General features: G+C 44.3%; 1 protein-coding gene and 1 non-coding gene across 20 annotated transcripts in view; one reads left to right on the top strand and one right to left on the bottom strand.

Annotated features, from left to right (window-relative positions):
• Positions 1-12,793: 12,793 nt before the first annotated feature.
• The window catches only part of LOC100895540 (uncharacterized), a 36,944-nt gene continuing 23,906 nt past the window's right edge, over positions 12,794-25,831 (bottom strand). For all 19 annotated transcript variants that reach the window (XM_054247519.2, XM_035279162.3, XM_078355702.1 and 16 more), the window contains 12 exons: positions 25,505-25,714; positions 24,211-24,315; positions 23,449-23,658; positions 22,156-22,257; positions 21,394-21,600; positions 20,116-20,220; positions 19,354-19,563; positions 18,826-18,930; positions 16,874-16,925; positions 15,925-16,088; positions 15,216-15,267; positions 12,794-14,705 (listed from right to left, as the gene is read on the bottom strand). In XM_054247519.2, the coding sequence (XP_054103494.2) occupies positions 14,459-14,705; positions 15,216-15,267; positions 15,925-16,088; positions 16,874-16,925; positions 18,826-18,930; positions 19,354-19,563; positions 20,116-20,220; positions 21,394-21,600; positions 22,156-22,257; positions 23,449-23,658; positions 24,211-24,315; positions 25,505-25,714 (1,769 nt within the window). In that variant the 3' untranslated portion in view covers positions 12,794-14,458. The remainder of the gene's footprint in view (positions 14,706-15,215; positions 15,268-15,924; positions 16,089-16,873; positions 16,926-18,825; positions 18,931-19,353; positions 19,564-20,115; positions 20,221-21,393; positions 21,601-22,155; positions 22,258-23,448; positions 23,659-24,210; positions 24,316-25,504; positions 25,715-25,831) is intronic.
• LOC144580296 (U4 spliceosomal RNA) lies at positions 17,356-17,495 on the top strand. The gene has a single exon (XR_013529589.1). It is a non-coding gene; the product is annotated as a U4 spliceosomal RNA (small nuclear RNA).

The following is a 25,831-nucleotide window of genomic DNA, read 5'->3' as shown; positions in this document are numbered from 1 at the left end:
CGTGATTTTAAACCTTCTCTTTTTTAAAGTATTGAATGGAAAATGTTATTTGAGATAAATTGTAAATATGTTAGTTCACAATTATCTTTTGAAATAATCAATGGCATAAACGTTTGAAGCTTCGGTGTGTGTATGTGCCCCTATTTAATTTAGTTGATAAGATTAACTTAAGTAATAATTCTGTACACATTTGCCAAAAAATCTAAGATATTGAATGATTGTCAAATTACTAAAGCATTGCTTTAAAGCCTTGACGTTTCAAACTTGGATGCAAGTACTTCCTTGCTAGGTACGGTGTCACAAGGTTCAAATCAAACGAATTTATGAGCCTTGTAATGAGGTTGTTGTGGAATAGAATTAGGCAAAGCAAAACAGACTAGCGCTCTTTTCTAAGTCGCCAGCTACTCTCAGAGAATCAGAACATTGATGATAAATGAGGTACTGAAGGCTATTGCCAACATCCACAGATTCTGCAACCTCCACATAGGAAGAACCACGTGGTCTAATGTGGCAGAAGCCAGCAGTGGAAATAGGGCTAACACCTAGGCTGCTTGAGATCCAGCTATCTGCTTACGTTAGTCTGTCATGCAGCTTCTCATTGTATGGTAGTCTGAGCTACAAGCTGACTCACAATTAGAGAATTGCTCTTTTAAGTTGTTGAGCTGGGAGAGGTGAACGTTGATACTAGTGTACAGTAAATCTTTAAAGAGTGGATCAATTGATGTGTTTAACAGCACTTGCAATATTTTAAAAAATGAGTAGGGTTATGGGTACAAAATGAGAGCTAAACCTTATACTATAACATCGTTTTGGGAATTTCTTACTTCATTTGTGGGTAAGTAGTAGCTTTAACTTTTTAATATGTTTTAGTTTATGCAAACTTCCTGCAGTGGAGTAGAGACCGCTGGATTTCTGACTTAGGCTCAGCTTTCTACCCACCCCTAAACCCAAAAACACTATTTGTAAATAAGATTTCTCTAAAGTCCCCGATGTGTGACCACTGTGAAACAGAGCTATTCGAATAAAGTAAGGACAGCCATAAAGAGATCGGACGATCAAGGAAACAACTCCTATATGTACAAATGCGGAAAAGTGATTTTAATAGCAGGCTTGTCTTGTATAGTGTGTCAGAAGTTGCTTAACTCTACGATGTAGTGAAGTTTTCCCTAGATTTTGTGCTCTTTCTGCATCTCTTGTTTACTGTCTTTCCAGAGGCCTGGAACCTCGCACGGCAGGACGTTCTGTGGAGGCAGGATGTATCACGTGTTTCTATGTGTGTGTGCTTATGTGTGGCGGAGGCGGCCAGGCTGATGAAAGAAGGTGGCTAGGCTGCTAAGCATCAGGCAAACAAACATTCTTCACCTAGACTGGCATTGAAAATACAGACATTTGACATGAGCCTCTCATACTGTCCGTATTAATTCTTTGCTTACAATCCTTGAAACACACGAGTTATTACCCCACATTACTATCAGTTTCATCGTCGTCGTCATTACCATCATCACTATTAATAATAGTGTGATTGAAAAGGCAAATAACAACTCATCATACTGAAGCTGGATAGCATCATTCAGTTTAATTTAAAAACATTTTAACATATGGCAAAAAAAAATGTCATGAAGGGAATGCATTAAGGAGAGTGGAATTTTTGAAAGCACTGCGGAGCAGGATAAATTGCCTTCTGTTACCGAAGATGGTTTTGATGGAATAGGGATGTCAAACACTGGAGCAGAGCAGCAGTATCATGAGACATCCATAGTCCAGAGGTGAATCTCGGTATAATTAGCTTTCTTAAGCTTCTGCTTCTTCTGGCACAAAGGCTCTCCACATTTAAGGACCACTTGACTCCTTCATTGAATAAACATGTGCTCTATGCTTACCCTGTGAGAATACACTGAAGAACAAGCCGGAAATACAACAATGAACAATATAGCCACAATCCTGTTCTTATGAAGCCTACCTTATAGCAATGGAGACACAAAAGAAACATGTGTATGCATGTGTATATGCATACGTGCACATATATAAACAGACACATTTATACACACAAACACGTATTTGTGCACATGCAAGTGTGTTTGTGTATGTGTGTATATGTTCACATACACATGTTTAAAGAGACTTGAATGAGGAGTGAAGGGTGTTGATAAAATAGTGGTTAGCATGTCTTAAACACTATATGCCATATACTTGCTAAATGATGCTTAATATCCATTATTTTTTCAGTCCTGATAATAACTATCTGAAGGCCATGTTAGTCATTCCTATTTTACAGATGAGTAAACAGATGTTTATAGAGGCAAAGTGATCTGCTGAAAATTTGACAGCAAGTGGCAGAGTTAGGCTTCCGATCTTGATCTATTCTTTTGATACGGAGCTTCGCTCTTGTTACCCAGAGTGGAGTGCAATGCACGATCTCGGCTCACTGCAACATCCGCCTCCTGGGTTCAAGCAATTCTCCTGCCTGAGCCTCCCAAGTAGCTGGGACTACAGGCACGCACCACCATGCCCAGCTAATTTTTGTATTTTTAGTAGAAACGGGGTTTCACCTTATTGACCAGGATGATCTCGATCTCTTGACCTCATGATTCACCCACGATCTTGATCTTTTTAACAGTGGAGTCAAATTTTTATACATATGCTAAGGTTTGTTTAAATAATTTTCCTGCTTCACTGAAGATGGGGACCAGATACTTTTTTCTTTTCATAGGCAAACTATATATTTTGGGAGTAGGTTCTTAAACATGCTTAAAATATATTGTTTAGCAGCTCTGTCTACCTGGGCTTTAGGCAAGTTACGGTGGCTTGTAGGCAGATGATAGCAGCTGAGAGTTACAGAGTAATGCTTCCTGGGCTTTAGCACGTAGAAAACAAAACATTATCAATACCTGAGCGATGTCTACTGAGAAACCCTGGAGTAGAATCAGGAAGTTTGCGTTATAAACCGTAACTCTGTCACTTTTGTAGTGTGTACATTGAGCAACTCACTTCACCTTGCCCGAGATTCCGTTTCTACAGGTTTTACATCTCTAAAGAGAGATTACTCTGAAAAACACAAAAATAGATTAGACAGTTTTTTTCTAACAATCTTCCGTTTGTCAATCACATAAGCATAAGAGACGTTTGTTAGAAAGATTACGTCTTAGCCTCCTGCTCCCATTGCTATCCTTTCTAAGAAACAGCTGTTTTTCACATCTTCCTCTCAGCTGTTTCTGGGTATGGCAAGGGAGGAGGCGGTGGTGAGGTGACGCAGAACTCGACCATTTCTGCGTGTTGTTGAACTGACCAGTGGCATATACCTGGGCATTTTTTTTCCCTTCTTTTCTTACCCCAGGGAAATCCTACTTAAGTTACACTACTGAAAATGAGATCTGGGGAATTTCATAGTAAACAAATAGTGAGCCAAGGGCATGTTGGTGATACCCAGTGCAAGGTGGTGATTCGGAGTCTTACACACGTTTGTTAGTTGACATCTGTTTATCTGTTATTGCCTGATGGTTTCATTTTAATTAACTGACATTTTCCCTAGCCTCAGTAGAGACCCATTATATATTAGGTAAATTGTCTGATGAAATGAATGGGGAGGCATTTCAATTACAAAAGAAGAAATAATTACTCTCTATCATATGTCTTAGAAAACCAAGCTGATACATGTCAAACAAAATGTAAGGCTGGAGAACAGAAAAGCCTCCACAGCTGGCAGTGAAGTAATGAGGTTGCTTCCTAAAATAAAAGGCCAACTATCTCCTGAAACTAATGGAAAGACGGGTTAAAGTTTCACACCTCCTACTTCAAAGGATGAAAACCAGTATCTGTTTACACACTAAGAGGAAAAGAATAATCTATTTTTAATAATAATTCTCATTGCAGAACAGCTACTACAGATGAATATTTTCACAAAGAACTTCCTTATGGAACAGGCAAGGCATCCAGGGAGCACAGAAGAATAAACAGCAAAAGGAACAGACAGTGTATCCGGCACCCAGCTGTCACACAACGTATAAAAAAGAATTATCCCCAAACAGGTGAGGAACTTGTTGTACAGCATGTAACCTGTAAAGTCAGGCCAAAACGTAAAAACTTATTTCTAGTTTAGTTTTCTCTCCACTATACCACAATCCTTTGGTTTCCTTACTGAAAGGTATGGAAAAGGTAAGGGAGAATTGTTTTCTCCCTTGCTGATGCTTGTATTGTTGAGATTCACTCCAGGTGGTTGGCAAAATATTACAGAAAATATAGATACGACTTTTAGGAAAAGTTTTAGATTAATCTCAAACCTTTTGGAAGGCCAAAAGTTTTTACTGGGGGAGGCCGAAGGCAGCTGGCCAGTTCATTAAGGTAGGGAGAAGATAGGGAAGAGGCTTTTCCCAATGAAGTCTGTTGACCCCACATCCCTTTGTCTCTACTTTAACTGTTTACTCATGTTACCTTTGTGCTGGAGAGCCCTCTCAGGGGAGATCACAGGGTAATTACCTGTTAATAGTGTTTACTCTGGGCCCAGAACCTAAAGGTTTTAGAATTGTAAAACCATACTTTTAACCATGTTAATTATCCACAAGTGTGTTAACTTAGAACCTCTGTTGTAAAACCTTGGGAAATAAATTTGTGGATGGACAGGGAGTCTAGGTAGGTTGGTTGCATTTCACCCTCTGAAAGCAGCCAAAGGCCATCCCTAGCCCACTTGAAACGTTGTAACAGTGTGAGAGTGCTCTGGCAATCACTGTCAACAGAAGACCAAGCTGGAAATATTTATGTTTTCAAACTTAAATTATAATGCTAGTTGAATCTTTCTGATGACTAGTTTTGTTTTTTTTTTGTTGTTGTTTGTTTGTTATTTGAGATGGACTTTCGCTGTCGTTACCCAGGCTGGAGTACAATGGCGCGATCTCGGCTTACCACAACCTCCACCTCCTGGGTTCAGGCAATTCTCCTGCCTCAGCCTCCTGAGTAGCTGGGATTACAGGCACACGCCACCATGCCCAACTCATTTTTTGTATTTTTAGTAGAGACGGGGTTTCACCATGTTGAGCAGGACAGTCTCAATCTCTTGACCTCGTGATCCACCCGCCTCGGCCTCCCAATGTGCTAGGATTACAGGCTTGAGCCACCGCGCCCGGCCCTCAATGCTTTTTAAAAAGAATTTCCTTCCCCTTCGCGACCAGTCTGGGCGACATGGCGAAATCCTGTCCAGTACAAAAAATACAAAATTAGCCGGGCATGGTGGCACTCCTGTTGTCCCAGCTATCCGGGGACTGAGGCAAGAAGATCACTTGGCCCCGGGAGGTGGAGGCTGATGGAGGCTGCGGTGAGCCGAGTTTGCACCACTGCACTCCAGCCTGGGCCACGGAGTGAGACTCTGTCAACAAAACAAAACAACAAAAATTCTGCCGGGTGCGGTGGCTCATGCCTGTAATCCCAGCACTTTGGGAGGCCGAGGTGGGTGGATCACGAGGTCAAGAGATCAAGACCATCCTGGTCAACATGGTGAAACCCCGTCTCTACTAAAAATACAAAAATTAGCTGGGCATGGTGGCACATGCCTGTAATCCCAGCTCCTCAGGAGGCTGAGGCAGGAGAATTGCCTGAACCCAGGAGGTGGAGGTTGCAGTGAGCCGAGATCCCGCCATTGCACTCCAGCCTGGGTAACAAGAGCGAAACTCCATCTCAAAAAAAAAAAAAAAAAAGAAAAAAAGAAGAGAGAGATTGTATGCAGGATTATATACATTAAGCTATAAACAAACAACAAGATACTTACAGATTCGAGTCACTGCTGTGAAAAATCATAAGGCAATGTGTTGCATCAGAGAATAATTGACGTGTGTGTGTGTGTGTGTTTGTGTGTGTGTGTGTCATGCCTTTTTAGATTGGGAAAAATCTGAAGGAAAGAATACAGGCAGGTGAAGACCCTTAGAAACAGCATTTCGACAAAGATTGAAGGGTTGACTGGGTGAAGTAACTCACAGGAGAAGTTTGGAGAAGGAAGACCAGGCCAGAGCCTTGAAGCACCTCAGCATTCATTGTGTCAGCAGTGAGTGAAGCCAGCCAAGAAGCCCAGTGAAAATCATCCTCAAGAGACAGCTCATTGTTGGCAGCTGCCGGGAGCTCCTACCGAGCTGTGAGAGCAGCGAAGGGGAAATAAAAGGGAACAGCTCCGAATCTGCCCCAGCAGCCGCTGTCAGACCTCGGTGTCGACATCGGGACACCGAAGCGCTCGGCACGCCAGGAAGGCCCCCTCTATGTGCTGCTGAGCCAATCCTGGACCCAACGATCCCACCCTAGACAGCAGCACACAGGCGGGTCAGGCGGCGACAGCACCCCAGCGGCTCAGGCAGCGGATCAGGCGGCGGCTCAGGCAGTGGCAACAGCGGCGGCAGCAGCACCCTTGGCGGCTCAGGCGGCGGCTCCGGCGGCAGCAGCAACCCAGTGGTAGAGGCGGCGGCTTGGGCGGCAGCAGCACCCCCGGCAGTTCGGGCGGCGGCTCGGGCAGCAGCAACAGTGGCGGCGGCAGCGCCCCAGCGGCTCGGGCAGCAGCAACAGCGTCGGGGGCACGTGCAGCAGCTGCAGCAGCAACATGCCCGCCTCCGTGGCCCACGTCCCTGCTGCAATGCTGCAACCCAATGTCATAGACACTGATTTCATCGACGAGGGAGTTCTTATGTCCTTAGAAATGGGTTTGGACCGCATTAAGGAGCTGCCCGAACTCTGGCTCGGGCAAAACGAGTTTGATTTTATGAAGGACTTCGTGAGCAAACAGCAGCCTGGCAGAGTGAGCTGTTGACTCGATGGAAACCCCTGCGAAAGCAATCAAACCCCCAACTTCTTTGGTATGAATTAAAAGAAACATTCCTTTAGACACAGTATCTCACTTTTCAGATCTTGAAAGGTTTGAAAACTTGGAAATAAAGTCAACTATAAACTTGTACAAATTGGTTTAAAAAAATTGCTGCCACTTTTTTCCCGTTTTTCTTTCGTTTTGCAGCCTTGACATTCACCTCCCTTATGTAATTGAAATATCTAGCTAACTTGGTCTTTTTCGTCGTTTTTACTCCTTCCCCTCACTTTCTTCAGTGCTCAACTGTTAGATATTAATCTTGGCAAACTTCTTAATCTTGTGGATTTTGTAGATGGTTTCAAATGACTGAACTGCATTCAGATTTACGAGTGAAAGGAAAAATTGCATTAGTTGGTTGCATGAACTTTGAAGGGCAGATAGTGCTGCACAAACTCTGCCATCTTGCTTCATTTTTTAAACTATGCATTTGAATACAGACTAATTTTTTAAATATGCTAAACTGGAAGATTAAACAGATATGGGCCAAACTGTTTTAAAAAAAAACTTCCTGATGGGAAAACAGTTCGTGATTTCTATTTTCAGGGTTCTTCAAAGGACTAAAAGCAAAAGGCGACGACGCATTCGTTTGACAAGTCCTAGCCGTCGGCCTTGGTGAGTGCCAGACCCTGCTCCTTGAGAGAAGACCCACCAGCAGCCCTCACCACATCCCTGCCCTGGTTGAGCCTGCGATCGGGGCACAGGATCCGATGACGGCAGCGGCAGCTCCACAGCACCCCAAAGCCACTGAGCAGCATGAGCACAGGCTACCGTACTAGGTGCAGGTGGAGCAAAGAAAGGGAAGAGCCATCCCGGGAGCCCGCCGGGCGTTCAGCTTGGCTTGGGCTACCAGGCGGCTTGGGCAGGTTTTGGAGGGGGGTGTTTCCAGGGACGTCTGAAGCAGGCCAGGGGCAGGGTGGGTGAAGGCCATTTGACTGTCCTGGTTCCAGAATCTCCCAATGCGCGGGTGTTCAACGTGACCCCAGGGACTCACGGGTCTCTAATCTCTCCAGTTTTCCAAGGCCTCCTCAGTTATCCTGAGGACAGACAGGCAGGAGAATTGCCTGAACCCAGCAGGCAGAGGTTGCGGTGAGCCGAGATCGCGCCATTGCACTCCAGCCTGGAGCGAAATTCCATCACACACACACACACACACACACACACACACACACACACAGAAATACAACAGTGGCCAGAAAGGAGGAGGGTGGAAAAGAAACATTTACTTTCTTTGTTATTTTTATCAGGGGTGGTGGTCTCAACATGTTTCCCAGGCTGGTCTCGAACTCTAGGCCTCACTCTGACACCTCCCAATTCGGCTTTATGAAGGTGTGAGCCACTGTAGCCATCCCATTTCTGAAGAAGTAATAGCTGAAAAGTTCCCAGTCATAAGGAAAATTATAAATCCAGTGACCCAAGAAGCTGAGGAAACTGAAGCATAAGAAACACGAAGAAAACTACTCCTAGATACATCATAACAATGTTGCTCAAATCCAGCCAGAAAAGAAAGGCATTGTGCATGCACAGTAGCAAAGACCAGATGGCATCAGCTTGCTCTCTGCTGTTGCTGGCCTCTACCAGGAGCAGCAGTGCACGGGAGCAGACAGCAAACACCATCTTTATGGTACTGAGGATGGGGAAATTTACCCAGAATAAGCACTGTGCCAGAAAAACATACTCCCGAAACTGGATGTGAAATAAGGACATTTAGAGATGTACAAAAGCTGACCACATTCACTACCAGCCGGCCCACAACACAGGGAACATCAAAGGAGTCCTCCGGGCAGAAGGGAACAGATTCCAGATGAAAATCCAGATCTGCACAAGGAAATGAAGAGCATCAGAAATGGGTAACTACGCTAGTTATTTTCTCATTTTGTAAATCTTTTTTGTAAAAATTTGACCATTTAAACAAAAGCAATAACAATGGGTTGTGGGGTTTATACAGGCGTAAAAGCAAAGTGCATGTCAGGGACAGCAGCAAGGCCAGAAGGGCAGGTATAGTATCACTTGAAGGTAGACTGTGGTAAGTTACAAAACGTAGGCTGTAAGCCCTAAGGCAATTGCTAAAATAACAGAGAGTGACAGCTAATAAGCCAACAGAGGAGAGAGAATGGAATGACATAAAACCCATGTGAAAGCTGTGATAGAGTTATTGTCCTTTGTACAGTGACTGCTCCTCTGTCCCATAGAAATACAAACTGGCCACAGACACCTGTGCAAGAATGACCAGAGCATCAAATGTGATCGTAAAGTCTTAGAACCATTTCACTTCAAAAGCATTTGGAAAGCGCTAAATGAATGACAGTTAAAAAAGAGAGAGAGAGAGAGAGAGAGAGAGAGAGAGAGAGAGAGAGAGAGAGAGACAGAGACAGAGAGAGAGAGAGCTGAGTGTGGTGGCTCATGCCTGTAATCCCAGCACTTTGGGAGGTGGAGGCAGGCGGATCACGAGTTCAGGAGATCGAGATCACCCTGACGAACAATATGCAGCCGCTCTACTAAAAATACAAAACTCCGGAGGCTGAGGCAGGATGGTTTGAACCAGAAACTAGTAGGTTGCAGTGAGCTGAGATCGCACCACGGCACTCCAGCCTGGTGACACAGTGAGATTCCGTCAGAGAGAGAGAGACAGAGAGAGAGAATCCTTTGTCAAAAAAAATTCAGAGGTTAACCATGATGATTCTAGTCTTTGAAGGATATGGGTGTTCCCAGAATTCTAGTGGACCTTGATTTACCTACGCAAGACATAGAGGAGAGGAGGGTAAAGCTGGTTTTGCTCTGCCTTTCCATGAGAGGATGCTCTGGATGAAAGGAAGCTGCCAGCGGTTTAAGCATTTTTTTTTTTTTTGAGACGGAGTTTTGCTCTTGTTACCCAGGCTGGAGTGCAATGGCACAATCTCAGCTCACCGCAACCTCCGCCTCCTGGGTTCAAGCAATTCTCCTGCCTCAGCCTCCCGAGTAACTGGGACTACAGGCCTGCACCACCATGCCCAGCTCATTTTTGTATTTTTAGTAGAGACGGGTTTTCACCATGTTGACCAGGATGGTCTCGATCTCTTGACCTCATAATCCACCCGCCTCGGCCTCCCAAAGTGCTGGGATTACAGGTGTGAGCCACCGCGACCAGCGATTCTTTTACTAGAACCACAAGGTGATAGCACCTAGATTTCAGTGCCCTCCTCTGGCCAACTATCTGCAGCTGCCAATGCCCAAGGCAGCCTCCCTCCCTACCAAGACCTGAACTCAGGACCTTACCTTAAGGAGAAGATGTCCTGTCATTTCTTTCCCATCAGAGCTGCTTGGACCAGACCCTATCTCTGTCTGGTGACCAGGACAGTTCCCTCACCTGTCTCTTAGGCTGGGGAGTGCAGATTCTCCTAAGCTCCCTGTAAGTACCTAACAGTCTCGTGTGGCTCCAGCTCACACAGGAATATCCACGGCCCATATTTCCAAAAACTCTTTTCCTCCCACTCTGAATCCATCCTCTACTGCATGTTCCCCTCACAGAGCAGACACTGTTTTCTTCACATCCTCGGTTTGCCTGCCCATGACCCAGACTGACCTTTCTTTTGTAGAACTGCCTCTCCCTCTTTGGACAGTGTCTTTCTGCTACTGCACATGAAGATGTCCCGCCCTCCCCTGCTCATGGAGAGAGTGCCTGATCTGAGCTGGGCCATCCTATCCAGTACTTACCTGGAATAGAAGACAGGCAGGGTGGCCAAAGACTACATGAATCTCTGAAGCTCATCCACTTGAGAGAGAGACCCGGAAGATACTGGTCCTTCATTCCTGCTGTGTATATCCAATGTGACTGAGCTCTGAATAAAATGTACAAGTTATAATAATGTAGTAATTGACTCAGCAAATCAGGACACGAACATGTTAGAGGGTGAGGTGTTGAGAGGCATGTTTGGGGGTGGTGGTGATGAGCGAGTATTTGAAGGAGAGATAGGGCCTAACCTCAGAAAGCAAAGACTAATAATAGCTATTTAGAGATAAGGAGCTGAATAATTATGTACACATGGGGCCTGCTGTTTTACTAAACAAATTTTGAAGTATACATAACTCTGATGAAGTATCCTAAATAAAAAACATTTTGCCATATATTTTGTGTCTATATTTACATCCACATATATATTTCTATTCATCGTATTTTGAATATAAATTTGTAGTCATGTTAATCCCTCTTTTCCTTTAAGGATTTGAGTTTGATGTCATGCATAACACGTGTCCCCACCGAATGACTACAGAAATGTTGGCAAAGGAAGCTCAGAGGAAATGGTAGGCAATACTACCCAGTTTTGGCCAGAAGAAGGAGATAGAAAATATTCTCACAAAATGTTAACAATGTGACTTGTTATATCGTCTTTCCACAGTAATTTGGGCAGAAATTAGCAAAATCCGAAATGTATAAATACCTTGATCTGGCCATTCCATTTCCAGGTATCTGCGCAGAAGTAGACAGGGGATGCACGACAGATGTATGTGTCAGTCTGATCCCTGCAGCTGTGTTTTTAATAATACACATTGGAACAATTTCACAGCCATCAGTTAGAGAAGGTTTGAAGAATGATCCACTTGTATCAAGAAGGATGTTTAAAAGATCAAAGCCTGATGGAAATGCTGGCGGCAATGGCACTGATAGGAGCTCATGTGTATTGAACAATTATGTGAGAGGCATTGGGCTCCACGCTTTTCCTGCACAGCTCATTTAAACATTGGGCAACCTGAGTATTCTGGTTTAGTGCATTTGACATAGAAATGGAGGCACAAAAAATTAATGTGTTTAACTTCAGACCCTGGCAGATTAGATTTCTCCCCCGAAGTCTGTGGCTTCACCAGAGGTGTGACTCAGGTTCTGTCATTCTCCATTTTAGAAATTTCCAGTGTTCCAAATATGAACAGCTGAGGAAACAAACTCAAAACCTGAAACACCAAGATAAGGGAAAATGTTTGTTGGGGGGAGATTAAAAATGGAGTTTTTTTGCCCCAAGCAACAAAGAGACATGTTGGAAAATAGACAAGAGACAAGTTTGTGTGTGTGTGTGTGTGTGTGTGTGTGTTTATATAAGATGGGGTTTAACCATGATGGCCAGGCTGGTTCCAAACTCCTGACCTCAGGTGATCCACCCACCTCGGCCTCCCAAAGTGCTAGGATTACAGGCGTGAGCCACAGCACCGGGCCTGAAGAGAAGTTTTAAGATATATTTGGTCCAAGGAAGACTCTTCAGATGGAAGGTCATGTCAGCTAGAAACATTAATGTGACTGGATGGGCTCGAACCACTGTTTCAGTCACATCTGACAGCACCAACCTAGTGGTCCAGAGACACTGCTTGTGAAACAGTGAAAGCTGCTGCTCAAGTGTCATTCATCATTGTCAGATACTGTCATTTAGTAGTACAGGGAGGTATTCTCTGTTCCAAGCTCGAGTACCCATAACTCTGCTGTTTTGTTGAACCTTCTTCCCCACCACCAGCCTCTTTAGAAGACTGGGAGCTCTGCAAACATCCAGGCCAAGAGTCCTGTCCTTGTGCATGTTTGGGCATTGATCCAGGCCCAAATCTGTGGGAGACTCCTCCACGCACATTCCAGGTGCCCAGGTGACAGCGGCAGTCTCTAGGTCTGGGGTCATCCACTTTCCCATTTCTAGCCCACCTCACCCATCATGAAGCCTGGTCAGGGTTGCCAGAGACTCCAGTGAGAAGGTGCTGATATTTGTGTGTTTGCCAAAAGCAAACAAGAAACCTGCTGTGTGCCCACCTGGCTGATCCCTCCACCTTTCTAGCCAAGGGCTTCATGAGCCAGGGCCCTTGGGGTTGCTCACAAGGCAGCCCCTCACCGAGCAGGCATTGCTTTATTATGTGTATGTACATGTCCCCAGTAATTTGAAATATTTAAAGAATGGTTAAATGATCACTTGACAGTTACACTATAAACAGAAGATACACAGTTAAACATCATTATTTTGAGAAGATACATTTTAATGTCATTTTCAATCTTTAAAATCTCTGGTTTTATTTTGAATAAAATCTTCAATCTTAAAAAGATTACTGCAAAAAAAATTACAGTCCATTTGCATTTTCAAATAAACTTGGAAATATGTTCTTATGAATGTCAACAGTCAATGCAGTGTGGAATATTAAGAACTGACTTCCATATAACAGGTAAGTTTAGAGAGATTACATTTCATGAGAAAATGTTTAATAAATTTTAATGGTGTATGTTTATTTAAATCTAGTTTTCTATTCTGTTTTGGGAAATAATTGTCTGTTGCTTTTAGTGTATTCTCCTTCCTGTCCACATATGTGGAATCTACCTATTCTCTTCTCTTTTGAAATAGTTTAAAAGACTCAAAGAGAATGGCCTGGGCTTTTCATGTCCTTAGTCTGATAGACCTTTCCTGGCTGCTCAAATAGTTATTAGCAGCTAAGAAAACTATGTCTCTTGTCAGCAACAAATCAAAAAAGGCTTCAAAATCAGTGAATTCTCTCTTTTGCTGTGGCCTTACGTGCTGACAGTCTTAAGAGAAAACATTTTAATAGTATAGATTAAAATTAACTTTGGCAAAAATTAAAATGCAGGCAGGAAATTTTTTTTCCAACAACAGAAACTAGGAAAAGCAAAGATACAGGAAAAATGGAAAATTTCCAGTAGAGAGATATAAATATAATAATGGACACCACCAGGGATGATTAATGAAGAAAATGTTTAGGGGATGGTCATTTGAACACAGCATATTAATACGTTTAAAAACCATTTTTCCAATTACTTCGGTATAAATAAGCTGTCTCTGAAAGGTACAGATCTGACATCACGATAATGGTGATAGACAAATAGTGAAACGGTCCTGGTATCACGATCATGATGGTAGACAAATGGTGGAAGAGTTCTGGTATCACGATCATGGTGATAGACAAATGGTGGAAGAGTCCTGGTATGACAATCGTAATGGTAGATAAAAGGTAACACAGTCTTGGTACCCCAATCATAGTGGTAGACAAATGGTGCAACAGTCCTGGTATCACGGTCATGGTAATAGACAAATGGTGGTTTCCTGGTATCACAATCATGGTTGTAGACAAATGGTGGAACAGTCCTGGTACCACGAACATGGTGGTAGACAAATGGTGGAACAGTCCTGGTATCACAATCACGGTGGGAGACACACAGGACCTTCTCTGCCTGCAGATGGGTGAGGTAGCATTGACCCTGCAGTGTTCCTGGAAAAACACTTAGGCTGAATTTAATGAGGACATTTTCAGACAACTTCAGAGTGTAGAGCTTTGAGTCAGACAGCTGACCTGTCCTCTACAAACAAGCCCATGTCACCACCATCAATGACAACAACAAAAGGTGAGGAGACACTTTGGGTTCAAAAGAACAAAAGAAATGTAGCTACATTATCTCTTTACTCTTTTTCAACCCAAAATGTCTCTTCTCCTTTTAGTTGTGTGATTTGTGGTGACATGGGCTTTCTGAAGGAGAAAGGTCACTTGTGCTGCTCACTGCTCTACATTCTGAAGTTGTCTGGAGATTACCTCAGGCTATGAAACTCAGGCTAAGTGTTTCAGCAAGAACATGGTGGTGTTCATACTCTGCACCGGCAGAGTCCCACGTGACACGTTGTCTTAGTGTGGAAATATGACCCCTACCCGGGAGACCAGGGGGAGGAGTCTTGTCACCGTCGTAGTAAGAAACCTACTGTCCATGTCCAAAGTCAAGCGAACACGCTCTTCCACAAATAAAAAAATAACATATGTGTAAGCCTGGCATGTGAAATAAAACTCAGGATAAGCTGCATAAGTTGAATACAATACATCCAGTGAGGACCGGAAGACTTCAGGTTCTTCTGCTTCCACCAGCTCCATGCTGAGCCTAGAAAAGGAGGAAAAACCAAAGAATAAGTCAGGGAAAATAAGACACTGCAGAGCCCCAACTAGATTTCATGGGGAGCACAAGAAAGTGGTTAATAAAGAAAAAACATAGATCCATTAATGACATAATAAATTATTGCTTTATGTCGGGATGGGCAGGAGTAGGGTAAAAAAGAATCAAAGAGAGAGGGAAAGTAAGCTCAGTGATCCGTCCAGGTGACACACTGATGAGGGAGTAAAAGGACACTCTGAGTGAGTACCCTCAGGACACACAGCGTACACTGATCATAAAAACAAGTATCGTCAACCTACGGTAGTTAGTAAATGATAGGGGGAGGGAGAAATGGAAACCTAAGTATCTACCGCAATGAAAACCAACAGCAATGTTAGTAGAAATCATTCAGGCTTCATTGAAAACATGGTATCGATATTGTCAGCCCACTCTTTTCCCTGGACCTGGTGTCTCCAGGTGTCAACACAGAATTAGCTGTTGACAATTGCTCAAAGTTACCTGGGGCATGGTGCGCCTTGGTCTTCTTCTTCTGCTTGGTCATTTTTAATCTCTGCAATAAATTCAGACAGGGACAGACAAAATAAGCCAATTCTCCTACACCCATAACCGTCCACTGTCTAATCCCTGCACAGGGACCTCAGGCTCCTCAACATGAGAGCAGGATAATGTGAGAGACAGACTTCAGGAGGTCTGAAGGCCAATCATGAGAGAGATTTCTTGGTTCCTGTCTCAGACCAATGATGAAATGTCCCTATTCTGGTAGACCATTATCCTTTTATCCCAAGTTTCTACAGACAGTTACACCAAGTTTGTACAAACAGGGAAGAACCTCACAGACATGCTTGGGGAACAAAACTCATGAGGAACTTGGTAGCTGGCAAGAGACATTTAATTCAGATTGACAGACAACTTGTGGGCATGTGCTGCAGAGCTTGGCGTGAGTGTGCAACACCTGCCTTAAGTTTCAATGTCCTGACAGTCGGTCCAGGGTGCGACGGGCATGGCCTGAGACTAGAGACAGGGCAAAGCTCACCCCATGCCGGTGCTTCAGACTGGAATCCAGAGTGATTGAAATCTACACTCACGTACAGGCTCAGCCCACAGTGATGACAACTCTCAGCCCGGCCAGGGGAGCAATGCCCAAAGACTAGGGGGTCTATCTGGGACACAAACTGGAGCTTTAGTGCCTTCACAATGGAGTACTCACTGTCTATGTCAACAGCCGAGATGACTTGCTGCTCCTCTAATGAGTGCAAGTTGCTCCTCAAAGTCTTATTGAAGGCAGATGGGCCAGGAGGAACTGAGAGAGTCGAATCACCTTCATCCCAGGACTCCTGGGGGGCTTCCTCCTCCACAGACTCCTGCAGATTCCTGATGAGCCAGGCAGGACAGGACGACAGATTAAAACCAACAGAGATTAGACAACGAAGTCCCCCAGCTGATCTGATGGAAGTCACAATGGAGTGGTCACAAAAAGCAAAGGCATTTTTCCTTCAAGAGAAAAAAAAACTATCCTTCTAAATGCAGGGTGAAGGGTGACTACCCTGGGGACACAGCACAAATGAGCAGCAGATGCTCAGTGCATTTGCCACAGATGAGCCACTGCAGGCCACCCAGACTCCCTGGAAACTACCATCATGAACTGCAACACGAGCACTAACACGGGGATTCAACTACCTGGCATAAGTTGTGTTGAATTTTACATGCAGCATTCAAGTGAACAGAGCTCCTGAGGCATTTCAGACACCCAGATCTTGTGTACTAAGGGCCTCCCTTTTCCAGTATTTTGATAGCATATGTATATTTTTTTAATTTCTTCTCTTCACAAATCCTAGAAAACATGCTAACAACAAATGGGTAGAAAGCATATCCGCATCTCTCCCTGGAATTAAACCCATGGGAGAGAACAGGGGAAACCAAAAAATCCCTGTTTGCTGAGTTCACCTGGCTCAGCAGATTGCAGGTCCCTATCTTGGGAGGACTAAGAAATTAAAACCTATACAAGTGCCACACATCACCCACAGCACTGTCAATGAGGACAATCTGTAGCTGGGTGAATGGAAGGCAGAGTTCTAGTCATCATTTTCTCCTTTTCCTGGATCTGCAGTCTCCAGGTGTCACTATGGAACTAACAGCCCACAGCTCCACAGCGTTACCTGGGGGGCACTGGCCCTTTCTCCTCCTCTTCCTCAACATCACCTTGACTTCCTGTAAATAAATTCAGAGAAGCAGGTCACATTAAGCAAATCACACTTCACATATGACCAAATCAGTGTTTAGTCATAGCACAGGCACAGAAATGTTCTCAGGGCAAGAATATAAATTCTGACAGGAAGATTCTAGGGTGCCCCAGATGAAGCCTGGTGAAGAGATGAGCCTGCTTTCCAGATGCACAGGCCAAAAGCTCCCTGTATGGGTAGGCCATAATGCCATATTCTCTCCCTGAGTCTATGCAAACTTAAACCAAATTTTTTCCCAGAAACTCTCCAAAAATAAGTCAAACTCTTTCCCGGGAGTGTTGCTGCAATACTGACTTATCTCACCAGGGAGCAAGGTCATTGAATGGTCAGAAGCATGTATACATGAAACGAGATGGATATGTAAATTCTAACAACACTTGCTGCAAATAGAATCTGTAAGCTTTGCGCAGTGGCAGTATCATAGCCAATGGGGTTTATCTGAGATGAGATTATCACTAATTGAAAACAATCCCAATACCCCGCCGAGATGACATGTAATAGAGTCGGCATTGACAACTTTTGACAGTCTCTAGGGAGAAGGAATGAAAAAAGACAAAACAAAAGCAAAAACAAACAAAAAACAACCTCTGGGCTGGGCATGGTGGCTCACGCCTGTAATCCCAGCACTCTGAAAGGCCGAGGTGAGCACTTCACGAGCTCAGGAGATCGGGACCATCCTGGCTAATACGGTGAAAGCCTGTCTCTACTAAAAATACAAAGAAATTAGCTGGGCGTGGTGGCACGTGCCTACACTCTTAGCTACTCAAGAAGCTGAGGCAGCAGAATCATCTGAACCCAGGAGGCAGAGTTTGTAGTGACCTGAGATCATGCAACTGAACCCCAGCCTGATTAAGAGAGACTCCACCTCCAAAACAAAACAAAACAAAACAAAACAAAACAAAACAAAACCAAACCTATGATTTGAAAGGACAAAGTAGGTGAAAGATTTAAGGTCAGGAGTTCAAGACTAGCGTGGCCGATATGGTGAAACCTCATCTCTACCAAAAATAAAAAGTTCACTTGGTGTGGTGATGGGCACCTGTGGTCCCAACATCACAAAGCGAGGGGCTTTACCTCATTTGGATAAGCGGTCATAAGTGTTCGCACTGCAAGATGTCTGCCTTTGAAGATGGAGAGAGAGAAATTTGCCTGACTTTGCAGATGGAGAGACAGAAAGGAAGGAAGGAGAGAAATCAAGTGCTCAGTGACAGTTACTAAAGACACTGCTGAAGATACAGCCTGGGAACCTTCATTCTCAATCCAGAGATCTTTCCACTCCAACAACCCCTCTCCTGTCACAGCTTCCTTCCTGTCCTTTACACCTGGAAAGATGCTGCCTCTTGTTCCAAAGACCGCCTTTCATCAGATTATGGAAGGGCAGAGTCCTCTTTAAGCTCCCCACAGCGGGTTCTGTGTATTATTACCGCATTGCCCCCAGGACCCGAGAACAGAGCTTTGCCTACTGGACCTCAGCAGAAACCTGCACTGAATGGCAGTTCACGAGCCTCAGACATTTAGACCAACAGACTGGATGCTACTTGTCTGCAGGATCTCATGTGGTACAGAGAGAATTCCTGTCAACATGATTAAGCCTATTGCTGAGAAAAACAGGTGGTTCTGTGCTTGTGCCAGGAATCATAGCTGAGATGTTATGGAGTCCCACACCCACCTTACTGCAGATGTGGAAAAGTGGCTACATACTTTGGCCTCTCTCATCCGCTTGTAACAATATGTTAAGATACAAATTTACATTTGCTTAGAAGTATGAAAACAAAGAAATAAATTCTGCGGAAGAGAGTGTTCAGTTTTTCAGAGAAATGACAGGATATCGTTCAGCACTTCTGTGATAGTGAATGAAGAGAACTTACCTTCCGTCTTCAGCCGGCAGTCCAGGTAGTAGGCCGCTTGACTCCTAAGATGTTTATTTTTGCTGTCTCTGCATTTCTGTTCTTCATCATGATCTTTTTGATCATCTGTAAACAAATTCAGAAGAGCAGGTCACATTCAGCAAATCTCACTTCACACAAGACCAAATCAGTGTCCTGTCATAGAAGAAGAACATAAAATATTCTCAATGGAAGATTGAGATATTATGATGGGAATGTTCTAATGGGCCCGAGATTAAGTTGCCTCAGAAGCAGATGAGCCTGCTTTTCAGATCCACGGGACAAAATCTGTCTCATCTTGTAGAAATCAATCCTATATCCTAAGACTTAAGTCAGTGAAAACAATTAAAACTTTTTTCCCAAAATCTTCAAAACTTGCCCTACTTTCCAGAAAGGTTGCTGCAATACTGATCTATCTCATTATATCATGGTCAAGGAATGGTTAGAGAAATTTATATAGGAGACTGAACCAATGGGTCGGTACTTACTCATCCATACAACAGAACTTACTGTAGGTCTTCAGCCGGCAGTTCAGGGAGTAGTTCACCTCACTCAGAAGACATCTATTTTTGCTGACTGGGACATTCGGTTTGTTATTTTCTTGCTGGGAGCAGGATTTCTCAATGCCTTCTGGAACGTTCACCTCTGTGTATTTTCTGTAAGGAGGCCGGCCAGATGCCACCTTGCTGATGTTTGAAGCAGATAACAGAAAGCCAGGGACTGGGGAGAAGAAACACAAACACATGGTGGGTTAGAATCTGGTGACATCAAATTAGTTCAATCAGGACTGAGGGATGACACTGACAGCCTTGCCTACTGATTTGAAGATGTTATTTCCCGAATTACTCTTCTCATCTCCACTCTTGATCTCCTTAAAGTTGTCTTAGCTACTCATTCAAATTGAAGCCAGTACATAAACATTTCTACCTCTTTCTTCTTATGAGTTCTGAAAAATCTTATATGGTACGCAGAAAATTCCTATAAACATGATTTAGCCTCTTGCAGAGAAAAGCAGGTGGTTTGGTGCCTGTGTTAGGAATCAGTAGCTGGGATGTTAACCCTAGTCTCACACATGTCTTAATACAGATGTGCAAAAGTTGCTAAATAGTTTCGCCTCTGCGTTACGTCTTTAACAAAATGTTAAAATACCCATTGCTATTTTCCTAAAAGTATGAGGATGAAATTAACTTTGAAGAAGAGAGTGTATAATTCCTCAGAGAAAAGAAAAAACATTGTTGACCACTTCTGTGATGCTGAACCTATAGAACTTACCTTCCGTCTTATGCTGGCAGCCCAGGTAGTAGGCAACTTGACTCATAAGAAGTTTATTTTTCCTGTCTCTGTATTTCTGTTCTTCGTCATGACCTTTTCGATCTTCTGTAAATAAATTCAGAAGAGAAGGTCACATTAAGGAAACCGCACTGCACACAAGACCAAATCAGTGTCCTGTCATAGCACAAGGATGTAAAATATTCTCAGTGTAAGAATGTGATATTCTGACAGGAATGTTCTAACAGGCCCTAGATTAGGTTGCCTCAGTAGTATATGAGCCTGCTTTTCAGATGCATAAGACAAAATCTCCCTCATCTGGTACATCTTAATCATGTATCCTCTGACCTAAGTCAGTGCAAATGATTAAAACTTTTCTCCCAAATCTTCCAAATTTGCCCTTACTGCTTTCCAGAAGCATTGCTGCAATACTGATCTAGCTCCTCATATATCGTGGCCAATGAATGGTTAGAGAAATTTATATAAAAGACTGGACCGATGGACAAATTCTAACAACCTTTACTTAAAGAAGAATCCATGGAGCCATCCCGGTGTCTCACACCTGGAATCCCAGCATTTTAGGAGGCCCAGGAACGCAGATCACTTGACCTCAGGAGTTCAAGACCAGCCTGGCTAACATGGTGAAACCCCACCTCTACTAACAATACAAAACTTAGCCATTTTCGGTGGTGCCCACCAGGGATCCCAGCTAACTGGGAGGCTGAGGAACCATTATAAGGGTACTTCCTGCTCTTGCTGGTGCCACCTACACATAACACAGGTTCTATTAGAAGCAGAGCTGCTTCGACCTCTTCACAGGAGGAACTGTGTGCTATCACCACATTTCCCGCAGGGTCCAAAAGACACAGCTTTAACTACTAAGCCTCAAAAAACCAGAACCAAATAAAAGTTCAGTAGCTTCAGACATTTTGATCAACAAGCTAAATGCTACTTGTCTGCAGGATCTTATACTGTACAGAGAGGATTCCTGTAAACATGAATTCGGTCTCTTGCTGAGAAAAACAGGCGGTTCTGTACCTGTGTCAGACACTGATAGCCTGGATTGTGACCCCAGTCCCACACCATCTTACTGCAGCCGTGGAAAAGTAGCTAAGTACTTCAGTTTCCGTCTTCCATCTTTAACAACAATGTTAAAATACCCATTTCTATTTTTTACAAGTATGGGAAAAATGAAATAAACTTTGATGAAGAGAACCGTGAGTTTCTCGAAACACAGGACATCATTGATCACTTTCGTGGTGGTCAACCTATAGAACTTACTGTCTGACTTCAGCCGGTAGTTCTGGAAGTAGGCCACCTGACTCAGAAGAAGTCTATTTTCGGTGGTTCCAGCATTTGGTTTGTTTTCTTCCTGTTGTGAGCCGGATTTCTCAGTGCCTTCTGGAACATTCACCTCTGGGTTTATTCTGGAAGGCCTGCCAGACGCCACCATGTGGACGTTTGGGGCACAATACAGAAAGCCAGGGACTAAAAAGAACAAACACAAACACATGATGGGTTAGAAACCTGTGACGTTAAATTGGTTTAATCAGGACTGAGTGATGTCACTGACAGCCTTGCCTATTGGACATGTTGTTTCCCTGCCTTGACTCTTCTCATCTCCACTCTTGATCTCCTTTAGGTTAACCTGTCTTAGCTATTCATTCATCCTGAAACCAGGAAATACACATTTCTACCTTTATCTTGCTGATAAGTTCTTCAGGATCCTACATATTAGAAAAGATTCCTGTACACATGATTTAGTTTCTTGCTGAGACACACAGGTGGTTCTGTGCCTGTGTCAGAAATCATTAGCTGTGATATTGACCCTAGTCCCAAACCCACCTTATTGCAGACATGGAAGAGTTGCTAAATACCTTGGCCATGACTTCCAGATTTACCAAAATGTTAAAATAATCATTGCTATTTTCCTAGAAGCATGGGAAGGATAAAATTAACGTTGAAGAAGAGAGTGCATCATTTGTAAGAGACAAAACAGGACATTGTGCAGCACTTCCATTATGGTGAAACTATAGAACTTACCTTCCGTCTTCAGCCCAGAGCCCAGGCAGAAGGCCGCTTGACTTGTAAAATGCTTATTTTTCCTGTCTCTGTATTTCTGTTTTTTATTATAATCTTGATGACCTGTAAAAAAATTCAGAAGAGCAGGTCACATTCAGCAATTCTCACTTTAAATTAGCACAAGTCAGTGTCCTGTCATAGCAAAAGAATGTAAAATAGTCTCAATGGAAGAATGCGATACTATGATGGGAATGTTCTCACGGGGCCCTACATTCGGTTGCCTCAGAAGCAGATGAGCCTGCTTTTCAGATCCATGGGACAAAATCTGTCTCATCTTGTAGATCTCGATCCCATATCCTCTGACTTAAGTCAGTGCAAACGATTAAAACTTTTACCCCAAAATCTTCACAACTTCCCCTGACTGCTTTCCAGAAGGGTTGCTGCAATACTCATCTAGCTCATCCTGTATCACAGCCAACGAAGGGTTAGAGAAATGTATACAGATGACTGGACCGACGGATGTACTTTTTAACAAGCTCTCTACTTCAAAAAAGGATCTGTGGAGCCGGCATGGTGGCTCATGCCTGGAATCCCCGCACTTTAGGAGGTCTGGGATGGCAGATCCCTTGACCTCAGGAGTTCGAGATCAGCCTGGCCAACGTGGAGAAACCCCGCCTCTGCATCAAACACAAACAGCAGCCAGGCGTGGTGGTGCCCACCGGGGATCCCAGCTAATTGGGAGGCTGAGGCACCGGTACCAGGGTACTTCCTGCTCTTGATGGGGCCACTTACACACACCACAGGTTCTACTCTCAGGAGCAGGATCCCCTTTCAGTTCCTCACAGGAGGTACTGTCTGCTATCGCTGTGTTTCCCCCAGGGTCCCCAACACACACAGCTTTGCCTGCTGGGCCTCAGTCAAAACCGGAACCACGTGCAAGTTCAGCAGCCTCAGACATTTGGACCAACAGACTAGATGCTACTTCTCTGCAGGATCTTGTACCGTACAGAGAGGATTCCTGTCAACATGGATTCAGCCTCTTGCTGAGAAAAACAGGTAGTTCTGTGCCTGCGTCAGAAATCCATAGCTGGGATTGTAACCCCAGTCCCACACCCACCTTACTGCAGACGTGGAAAAGTTGCTAAACACTCTGGCCTCTGTCTTCCATCTTTAACCAAATGGTAAAACACCCATTTCTATTTTGTAGGAGTAAGGGAAAGACGAGATTAACTTTGAGGAAGAGAGCGGTCAGGTTCTCGAGACGAGGCAGGACACGGTTCATTACTTTTGTGGAGGTGAACCTATGGAACTCACCGTATGCCCTCAGCCGGTAGTTCAGGGAGTAGTCCACCTCACTCAGAAGACATCTATTTTGGCGGACTCCGACATCCAGTTTGTTATCTTCCCGCCGGGAGCAGGATTTCTCAATGGCTTCTGGAACGTTCACCCCTGGGATTTTTCCGGCAACAGCCCTGCCAGATGCCACCGTGATGACATTCGGGGCAGAACACGGAAAGCCAGGGACTGGAAAGAAGAAACCCAAACACATGATGGGTTAGAAACTGGTGACGTCAAATTGGTTTAATCAGGACTGAGGGATGTCACTGACAGCCTTGCCTATTGATTTCAAGATGTTATTTCCCCGAATTACTCTCCTCATCTGCACTCTCCATCACCTTAAAGTCAACTTGTTCTTAGCTACTCATTGCCCTTGAAGCCAGGACATCCACATTTCTACCTTGATCCTGCTTATAAGTTCTGAAGGATCTTGTGTGGTACGGAGAAGGTTCCTGTAAACGTGATTTAGCCTCCTGCAGAGGAAAGCGGGTGGTTTGGTGCCCGTGTTAGGAATCGACAGCTGGGATGTTAACCCTAGTCTCGCACCTGTCTTACTGCAGACCTGGAAATGCTGCTACATCGTTTCGTCTTTAACAAAATGTTAAAATACCCATTTTGCTACTTTCCTAGAAGTATGAAAAGGATGAAGTTCACTTTCACAAAGAGAGTGTACGGTTTCTCAGAGACAAGACAGGACACTGCTCGGCACTTCCGTGACGGTGAACCTACAGAACTTACCTTCCGTCGTCAGCTGACAGGCCAGGGAGTAGACCACTCGACTCACAAGCAGTTTATTTTTGCTGTCTCTGTATCTCCGTTCTTCATTGTCATCTTCTCGAGCTTCTGTAAACAAATTCAGAAGAGCAGGTCACAGGAAGCAAATGGCACTTCGCACAAGACCAAATCGGTGTCCAGTCATGGCACGAGGACGTAAAATAGTCTCAATGGAAGAATGCGATACTAGGATGGGAATGTTCTCACGGGGCCCTAGATTCAGTTGCCTCAGAAGCAGATGAGCCTGCTTTTCAGATCCATGGGACAAAATCTGTCTCATCTTGTAGATCTCGATCCCATATCCTCTGACTTAAGTCAGTGCAAACGATTAAAACTTTTACCCCAAAATCTTCACAACTTCCCCTGACTGCTTTCCAGAAGGGTTGCTGCAATACTCATCTAGCTCATCCTGTATCACGGCCAACGAAGGGTTAGAGAAATGTATACCGGAGACTGGACCGACGGATGTATTTTTTAACAAGCTCTACTTTAAAAAAAAGAATCTGCGGAGCCGGCATGGTGGCACATGCCTGGAATCCCAGCAATTTAGGAAGTCTGGGAGGGCAGATCCCTTGACCTCAGGAGTTCGAGATCAGCCTGGCCAACGTGGAGAAACCCCGCCTCTGCATCAAACACAAACAGCAGCCAGGCGTGGTGGTGCCCACCGGGAATCCCAGCTAATTGGGAGGCTGAGGCACCGGTACCAGGGTACTTCCTGCCCTTGATGGCGCCACTTACACATACCACAGGTTCTACTCTCAGGAGCAGGATCCCCTTTCAGTTCCTCACAGGAGGTAATGTCTGCTATCGCTGTGTTTCCCCCAGGGTCCCTAACACACAGCTTTGCCTGCTGGGCCTCAGCCAAAACCAGAACCACATGCAAGTTCAGCAGCCTCAGACATTTGGACCAACAGACTAGATGCTACTTCTCTGCAGGATCTTGTACCGTACAGAGAGAATTCCTGTCAACATGGATTCAGCCTCTTGCTGAGAAAAACAGGTGGTTCCGCGCCTGCGTCAGAAATCCATAGCTGGGATTGCGACCCCAGTCCCACACCCACCTTACTGCAGACGTGGAAAAGTTGCTAAACACTCTGGCCTCTGTCTCCCACCTTTAACCAAATGGTAAAACACCCATTTCTATTTTCTAGGAGTATGGGAAAGAGGAGATTAACTTTGAGGAAGAGAGCGGTCAGTTTCTCGAGACGCGGCAGGACATCGTTCATCACTTTTGTGGAGGTGAACCTGTGGAACTCACCGTATGCCCTGAGCCAGTAGTTCAGGGAGTAGTCCACCTCACTCAGAAGACATCTATTTCGGCAGACTCCGACATCCGGTTTGTTATCTTCCCGCTGGGAGCAGGATTTCTCAATGGCTTCTGGAACATTCACCTCTGGGTCTTTTCTGGAAGGAAGTTTACTGGAATCCACCCTGCTGATGTTTGGGTAACAATACCGAAAGCCAGGGACTGGAAAGAAGAAACCCAAGACATGGTGAATTAGAAACTGGTGACGTCAAATTGGTTTAATCGGGACTGAGGAATGTCACTGACAGTCTTGCCTATTGATTTGAAGATGTTCTTTCC

The sequence above is a fragment of the Callithrix jacchus genome, chromosome 18, assembly GCF_049354715.1.
Source record: "Callithrix jacchus isolate 240 chromosome 18, calJac240_pri, whole genome shotgun sequence".
NCBI classification, from domain to species: domain Eukaryota; kingdom Metazoa; phylum Chordata; class Mammalia; order Primates; family Cebidae; genus Callithrix; species Callithrix jacchus.
This window is presented reverse-complemented; position numbering and strand designations above follow the sequence as displayed.